Source organism: Canis lupus, chromosome 15 (assembly GCF_011100685.1).
Source record: "Canis lupus familiaris isolate Mischka breed German Shepherd chromosome 15, alternate assembly UU_Cfam_GSD_1.0, whole genome shotgun sequence".
Lineage (NCBI taxonomy): Eukaryota > Metazoa > Chordata > Mammalia > Carnivora > Canidae > Canis > Canis lupus.
Window position 1 is genome coordinate 53,609,870 of NC_049236.1, and position 9,088 is coordinate 53,618,957.

Here is a 9,088-nt window from a genome sequence, read left to right on the forward strand (position 1 = left end):
CGTCTCTACCTTTTTTTTTTTTTTTTTTCTTTTTCTTTAACCTCCAATTGGCCATTTGACTCACACCGATCGACATGTGTCCTTTGCAGTCCACCAAAATGGTTCTTATTAGGGTCATCGGTGTCTCTTGCTAAACTCATGGGTCAGTTTTCTCATCTTCCTCAACATTTCGATGGCACCTCAGTAGCTTGAGCACACCCTCCTTGGAGCATTTTATTCCTTAGACATTTGTGACACCCCCCTAACCTGCTTTTCTCATTACCCCAGGGCTTCACCTTCTTAGTTCTTGTGTTTTTACTCTTTCCCTATCAAACTTTCCAAGTCCCCAGAGCTCTGTCCCTATGGTCTTCTGAGTCTGAACTCACTTTCTTTTTTAATCTCTAGCCCATCCCACAATTCTCCTCTGAGCTAACGACCCATGTATCCTATTCTGTATTTTTACTCAGATGACTAATTGTCAAATTAAAATTAACGTGATCGTCTTAGAACAAGTGATTTCCCACATACCGCAGCTTGAGGAAATCCACTCCCCCCAAACCTAAGTTCATCAATCTCCTTGAAATGGCACCACCGTCTACGGAGTGACTTAGACTATAAACCTCAGAATGATCATTGCCTCTTTCTCCCGTCACAGCTTACCACATCCACCTACAAATTATATCCCGAATACATCTTTTTTTACTTCCTTCAGTGTTACACCCCAAGGCAAGCCTCCTACCTCTGTCCCACCTGAGCCAACCCAGGATCACCCTCACCCTTCTGCTTGCTGTCTCGCGCACCTCCTCCCCACAGTCCATCCACCACACTGTAGCCAGATTGTCTCTCTAAATTATGAATCCGGGGCTTCTGATGGCTCAGGTGGTTTAGCATCCGCCTTCAGCTCAGGTCATGATCCAAGGGTCCTGGGATGAAACCCATCAGGCTCCCTGCTCAACGGAGAACCTGCTTCTCCCTCTGCCTGTCACTTCCCCTGCTTTTTTTTTTTTTCTCTCTCTCTCTCTGTGTCTCAAGTAAATAAATAAAGTCTTTAAAAAAATAAAGTATGGGGATCCCTGGGTGGCGCAGCGGTTTGGCCCCTGCCTTTGGCCCAGGGCATGATCCTGGAGACCCGGGATCGAGTCCCACGTCGGGCTCCCGGTGCATGGGCCTGCTTCTCCTTCTGCCTATGTCTCTGTCTCTGTCTCTCTGTCTCTCTCTCTCTCTGTGTGACTATCATAAATAAATAAAAATTAAAAAAAATAAAGTATGAATCTGATCTCATCACTCCTACATTAAAACCCCTCCAATGGCTTCCCAATACAGCCAGAACAAAATTTAAATACGTTACCACAGACTAAAATGTCCTCTTTGATCCATGTCCTGCCAGCCTGTGTCACTATATTTTCTTCTACTTTCTCCTTCACTCACTGACACTCTGCCACCTTGGACTTACTTTTTTTCATTTGACTTGCTAAACCCATTCTTGGATCAAGGATATTGGCCCTTCTGCTTTCCACTTCTTTCCTGGATCATCCTACGTCTTCCTCTTTCTCATCATTACACCTTAAGTCAAGGTCACCTCTTCAAAGAGACACCGTTAGCCCCCATAGCTAGAGGAACAACAACTGCCACCTCTCACAGCTCACATTATTTTATTTTTTCATCTTCTTAGCTTGTACCTGTATCTGAAATGGTGTTTTCTTTAAGTGTTTATTGCCTGCCTCCCCTTGTAGAGTGTCAGCCTCCTGTGGTATACATTTTATATCCTCAGTTCCCAGATCAGTGCCCAGAACACAGTAAGAAAGCTATAAGTATTTATTGATTGACAGTCCACTCTTTGATATAAAAATGAGTCACGATAGCATGAGAATTGGAAAAGTCCTCGGTGACTCTTAATAGACCTAGAGTCTTCGTAGATGCACCAGGGAGGGATAAGAACTCACATCCTTAGAGGATATGACTCTCTTCTCTGGAGGATTTGAGTAATGATCCTGTGATAACAGAAGAGTGGTTCTTGTTAAGTGTTCAATGTATACGCATGGGCACTTTCAGGAATCCTTGGGTGTATGTCTATCCTTAACACCAAAACTTTTCATTGAAAAAGTGCATTTTCTGTTTCTTCTATTTTGTTTTTAACCAGTATAACACAAAACTCTTTCAAAATCTTCCTTTGGGGCAGCCTGGGTGGCTAACCCTAAAGCACCGCCTTCAGCCCAGGGCATGATCCTGGAATCTCAGGATCAGGATCGAGTCCCACATCAGGCTCTCCTGTATGGAGCCTGCTTCTCCCTCTGCCTGTGTCTCTGCTTCTCTCTCCGTATCTCTCATGAATAAATAAATAAAATCTTAAAAAAAAAATCTTCCTTTGTTTCACATCTCAAAGACTGGTTGTCTTGAATCTTAATAGAAGACATTGATAACAGCTACTCATTTTACTCTCAACATGTAATTGATGATCTCAATCGTGCAGAATTGCAGAAAGCTGAGACGAGACTAAATATGGTCCAAGTCTTCCAGCAGAGGAAATCTTTAATACAGATTTTCAGCAACAGGAGAAGGCTCATAGCTTAAATCCTTAGAGTTGCCATATTGGCAATGCTATGAGACATACACATACAGGATTTTACACCATGCAATATGGTGTCACCACCAATTATCAAAAAGATAATTTGTGATTATAATAGTTCTATATGCTCATTGATCGATGTTGAAGATCAGTGCTCTGGCTAAATTTATTTCAATCTTTTGTAGACAAATATGGTATGGTTTATTTTTTTCCTTTTTCAATTTACTTACCTCTTACTTTCATATAGGAAATATTTATGTCTTATCTAAAGGGCAAGTGGTAGTTAAAATACTTTATTTAGGTAAGAAATAAGCACTTAATATGAAATACATTTAACCACATTTTAAAATGCTTTCTTTTAAAAAACTATTTTTTTCCAAAGGATAGGGAAATTTAAAGTAGAATAGATAATTTAAATTTCAATCAAAAATCCATGCTTTGTGAAATTTAATAATTGGGTTGTAAAATAAAGACATAATTTCAGCTCTATCAAAGTTTGGGACAAACAATAGACTCCATTAGACCTTGTACCAATATAAAACTGAATTATTTCCTTGAAGAATTTTATTGCTAATACATTGAATCTGGGGTGACATTTCTCAAAAAGTAAAATAACATCAATTGTAGCTTCCTTGATATATTTATGAAATAGTTGTAAATTTAGGGCACAGAATACATACCCAACATGCACAAAAAAATCCTTAACTTCAGATCTTACCTTTCACTTCCAATTTTAATCAGTAATTTAGAATGCTTCTATGTCATGACAGTTATACATTCCTTTATTCTCAATGTCATGAGGAGTTTTATTTTGGGGGACAATTTTCTTCATTCTTGTTTGATCGTACTGAATTGCAGAAAGCTGAGACAAGACTAAATATTGTCCAAGTTTCAGGTCAGTGGATTAATAAGTCAAGTTTATGTGGTGATTCAGGGATCATTAAAGACAAAAATGGCAGGTGGGAGATAAAAATGGATTCTATGCAGAGTGGGTGGGGAAGTAGACCCAGGAACCCCTGGTTGCAAGAGAGATCTGAGAATCTAATAATAACAGAGAAGAAGGACTTGAATTTTATAAGGGGAAGGACAAAGAGAAGAAAGAGAATAGGAGAAAGATGACAGAAAATAGGAAAGTTGTTGCAGCAATCTGGGGAGAAAGCTGTCTGGTCGAGGGACAGTAAAGAAAAACCCCACCATGTGTGGACATCTGCCTGAGACTATTGCTGCTTTTCTTGGGTCTTATCTCCTTCAGCCTCTCATCTAAATGGTTTTATTTTTGCAACCTGTTTTCCTTAAAGATTCTGATCTTTTGGGAGCACCTGGGTGGTGCATAAGTGTCTGACTCTTGCTTTCGGTTCAGGTTATGCTCTCCAGGTGGTGATCTCAGGGTCATGAGATTGAGCCCGGAGTTGGGCTCCTTGCTCAGCACAGATCCTGCTTAAGATTCTCTTCTCCCTCTGCCCCTCCCCTCTGCTCGTGCTCTCTCTCTTTCTCTCTCTCTCTCAAATTAAGTAAATAAATCTTTAAAAAAGCATTCTGATCTTTCCTTAAAGATGATATCATGAACATTTCTAACTCCATGACACTCTAATTGTGTTTATCTCTAAGTTTCTTTAAAAAGCATAGAATTTGTATTCAGAAAGCATGCCGTACAGTCCTAAACATAGAGCTTTCTGGATGTGTCATCCTGAGTAAACCCCTTAATAAAATCAAATGGTATCCTTTAAGGCCACTTCTAGGTACTGATTATTTTATATAAATTTAAATATAAGGTTATGATTGTAAATACCGTATTTAAATAGGAAATGTTGGGTTGATGTGAACAGAAAAAAGACCTTAATTACCTATCATTTTATGTGTTGCCATTTATCAAACCTTTATTATTTTTATGCATTTTACAAATGCATTTTATAAATTAATTTTTTATAAATTAATTTAAATGATTAAAGAACATAAAAGAAAACATGACATACATACGGCCAATACTAGTATTTAATAAATGTCATCATTTTGTCATTTTTGTTTCAGATCCCTATTTTAAAACACAAAAATAAAATATTCTAGTCCTCCCACCCCGTTGTCTGACATGCTGGACTCTGTGCCCTATAGGGTTTGTGGGGGCAGCTGACAACATACATTTCCTGCAGACAGGCAGGCTCCCAAAGAGAGAGGCAGAAAGGCACTGAGAAGAGAAAAGCACGCCCAGCAGCTTCTCCCAAACTCACCAATAAGATTTGCTGCTTCGTTTTACCGGGAAAGAAAGTGGGCAGAAAGAGGCCAAGAGTGTAACTCTCATTTAGGTTCCTCCAGGTAGTAAAACAAAACCAGAGAAAAATAGATTCTCATTCAACCTGCCCCTGTCCTTTCATGATTTGCCTTAAATCTGCTGAATATTGTTTTTCAGATTTTTTTTTTTTTTATGAAATGTAAACCCAGTTCATTTATTTAAACTATTCCTGGGATGCCTATGTGGTTCAGCAGTTAAGCATCTGCCTTAGGCCCAGGGCATGATCCTGGAGTCCCAGGATCAAGTCCCACGTTGGGTTCCCTGCATGGAGCCTGCTTCTCCCTCTGCCTGTGTCTCTCCCCCCCACCTCTCTCTCTCTATGTCTCTCATGAATAAATAAAATCCTTAAAAAAAAAAAAAAAACTATTCCTAACGCAGCGGTGTGCTGATAAACCAACATTGGGAGTAAGGTGGAGAATCTTTGATTTTTAGCATCTACCAGTTTCAATGGTGTATGTCTTCCCACCACAGTCGGTTTCAGGCTACAGATGGTTTTAATTGGCTCATAAAATTTCTGAATGTTTGGCTCTCATAAGCCAGTCAAAAGCCAGGTCTAGCATGTCACTATATGTGCATGTCATATAATATGTATTCTAGAGTATGAATAAGCATGTATCTCTATAATATACCTACAAATGGTATTCCCAGATCATAGGCTATATCCAGTTCAGCTTTACCTAAGCATCAATCAGATGTCCAAATTGGTCTTACCAACTTATATCCCACCAATAGTAGATGAAGGCTTCTGCTCCCTAAATGTTACCGATACGCTGAGTGTTAACTAATAGCTAATTGATGCTTAACCAGTCATGTTTAATCTATTTATTTAATCTTTACAAGTGTCCTAAGGGACCTGAACTGTTATGACTCCATCTTAAAGGCTAGAAAACTGACATCCTTGCTGCTATTCCAACCTAGATCTACCAGACTTTGAAGTTTATACTTTTAATACTATGGCATTCTGTAACTTTTCATTATATATTAACAAATGGTATGCTTTGTAAATAAGAGGCTCCAAATATTTACGGATCATGACTAAAGCATTATTTCATAAATTATTTTGCAGATTACATATTTATTGATGAGTTTTTAAAAATTAGCTCATTGAATGCTCACCTGTTCTTTTCTACTGAAGGCCTCCCATTTTTGAGACCTAGATTTCTATTCAGTTGGTTTCTTGAGTACATAGAAGGATGTCATGGTACCAAATCTAATGTGACACCATCAGTCTATTACATTTAGACATGATATCACAAACTGATGAGTAGGTGGCCATGATCTGGTTGGGCAGATACAATAAGTGGTTTTCTGTGGAACTTGGTTTAGGGCCCAGAACTGTCAACATTTTCCATTTTGAATGCATGTGCCTGAATAATAAGTTAGAAAGATGCTTATTAAGTATGCATTTGACAGAAAGCTAGGGAAGCAAATAGAAAGAGGAGCCAGTAACTTCATCAGTAGGATTGGAATTTAAAATGAATTTAACTCATATGTGGAATTTAAGATACAAAACAAACAAGCAAAGGGGAGAAAAAATAGAGAGACAGTCAAACCAAGACATAGACCCTTAATCACAGAGGACACACTGATGGTCACCAGAGGGGAGGTGGGTGGAGGATGGGTGAAACAGGTGATGGGGATTAAGGAGGGCCCCAGATGTTATATGGAAGTGTTGAATCACCATATTATCCTGAACCTAATATAACACTGTATGTTAACTAGCTGGGATATAAACAAAAACTTTTTTAAAAATAAAAAATAAACAAGCACAAAAAAATGAGTTTACCATAATGGACAAGTAGTTAGTAGCAAATAGTAAAATATGGTAAACAGATAAATTTAGAAGAAATATTTCCAATACCAGATAGTAAGAAAAGTGTCAATTTGTACAATTAAATCTTCTTTTACTCTTACCTACTTGGAATTCATAAAAATTCTATTGAGAGATTCAAATGTTATTCTCATTATTAATTATTTATTTCTATATCTATATCTATCTTATATAGAACTTTTCTTTCACAACTTCTTGCCCTTGATTACTTTTTCAAAATATTTACAAAATAAATGAATCAATAAATGGACAATGTCTTCTTTTTCAACATAGGAAGCCTTATTCTATAACACTCACTATGTTTATTCATGGGTTTGGGTTTTTTTTTTTTGCTATAATTAGACTTTTAGATTATTTTCCATTTTTCCCACTACTGTGAATTTACTGTTATATGAGTTATTGATTATATCTATGATTACTTTTCCTAATATGAGTGAAATACATTATTTGGTAGAGTTTTTTTGTTATTGTGAATTGATTTTTCATTGTTCTTCTGTGAAGATGCTTATTAAAATAATTAGGATCTTTCTGTCAATCACCCTGAAAATGGTTGGTTTATTACAGATGGTCTCCAGCTTTTGATGGTTCAACTTAATGATTTTTCAACTTTAAAATGGTGCAAAAACTATATGCATTTGGTAGAAACCATAGTTTGAATTTTGATCTTTCTTCGAATATTGATCTTTTCCCTGGCTAGTGTTATGCCACATGACATTCCTATTCCCAGTTAGGGGCTAAACAACTGATACATTCACAACCATTCTGTACCCATACAACCATTCTTTCACTTTCAATAAAACATTGAAGAAATCACATGAAATATTAAATATTTTATTATAAATGTGTTATAATAAAAATGTGTAGGCTACAGGATTTTGCCAACTGCAGGCTACTGTAATTGTTCTGAGCACATTAGGGCACGCTAGGCCAACGTTCTGTAGGTTAGGTGTATTGAATGCATTTTCAACTTACAGTATGTTCAATTTATGATATTTTCAACATATTAAGATGTAACCCCATCATAGGTCAAGGAAGATCTGTACTCTCCGGAATATTCATTTAGTTGGGTTGTTTTATCTTGTGTAGACAGTTATATCACTATTAGATTTTAATATTAATGTTTTGATTTTAATCATTTCAGATTACTCAAAGACTGCCCTGGCTTTGTGTTTACCCCTCGTTCAAGGGAGGAACTTCCACCAAACTTCCCCAGTGAAATTCCTGGAATCTGTCATTTTCTGGAAGCTTATGAACCAGCAACAAATTCAAAACCGTGGTTCCAGAAGAAAGATGTTGAAGATGGCAATGCCAATTTTTTAGGCAAAGCCTCAGGAATAGATTAACAAAATATGTATCTGATTATTAGTCTTTGGGTTTTGACTCCTATGAGCATGTGTGGAATCTCTGAAAGCACTTTAAGATTGAAATGACTAAGAATAGTATTAAAATTTCAGGAACTAAGTCACGATCTACTTTTCTTCCACTTAACATGACAAAAATGTATTCACTTCAAACCTTCAGAGGAAAAAAAAGGAAAGAAAAGTCAAATTAGGGGGATATTTCTCTTACTGTAACTATCACTTGTTACCTGTACTCGAAATTCAACACATTGTACATATATCAGGTAATTGTAGTGACCTGACCTGTGCAACCTGATGGAGTAACCTGCAGTCTTGTGTCCTGGTGGAATGCTATGGTTGTCAAAGTGTATTTGTGATTGTGTTGCCTTAAAAAATTTCCAAATAGAAATGATAGTCTTTGATACCATAAGCTCTTTGCATCTTTCAGCTCTGCATTTTATTACATTTCTTCATTTAACTGGTGGCATATGTAATGAAATAGGTTGAGTATTTTTTTTCTGTTGCACTTTTCCTTTTTTTTAAGAAAATGAGCAATTATGGGTTAGATGCAATATGAATATAAAATAGTTCTTCTATAAATATCAAGATTGTTTTATAAAAATATCTGCCATAACATGATGTGTCATATCAATAAATGCTGCCTTTTCTTTGACATTTTTCTATTCTGCACTTTTAAAGGCTATTTTAATTCATATTAGCAATTTAATTCATATTCATTTGCTTCTGTATCATAACATTTGGGATAAAAGAGACTTATAGCCTGTATTAAAATGCAATAACATCATTCTAATTTAATTAGAAGCAACATGAGAGTAAAGTAAGAGTCCAGGGGATATACCGTAAAGCACAGAAATAAGACATTAAAACACACGCAAACATACAGAAATTTGGATCTATTTCAGCAGACACCCTGCATTGCCTTGCTGAGCTGTACAAAGTTCCAATGAGAAAATCTAAGTTCAGAAGTGGGAAATGAGATTTGTTCTTTTTGCTAGTAGCTTATTTTTAAATATTTGTGTTGGACACTTTGGTGTGTATATATGTCCTAAGAATCATCAAGTTTT

The 9,088-nt window shown here is 36.6% G+C and overlaps 1 protein-coding gene across 1 annotated transcript in view; it reads left to right on the plus strand.

The window, feature by feature from the left end:
• The window catches only part of GUCY1A1 (guanylate cyclase 1 soluble subunit alpha 1), a 60,259-nt gene extending 52,073 nt beyond the window's left edge, over positions 1–8,186 (plus strand). Inside the window, 1 exon segment of the mRNA NM_001018035.1 lies at positions 7,805–8,186. Coding sequence (NP_001018045.1) covers positions 7,805–8,006 — 202 coding nt within the window. The 3' untranslated portion in view covers positions 8,007–8,186.
• Positions 8,187–9,088: the final 902 nt, after the last annotated feature.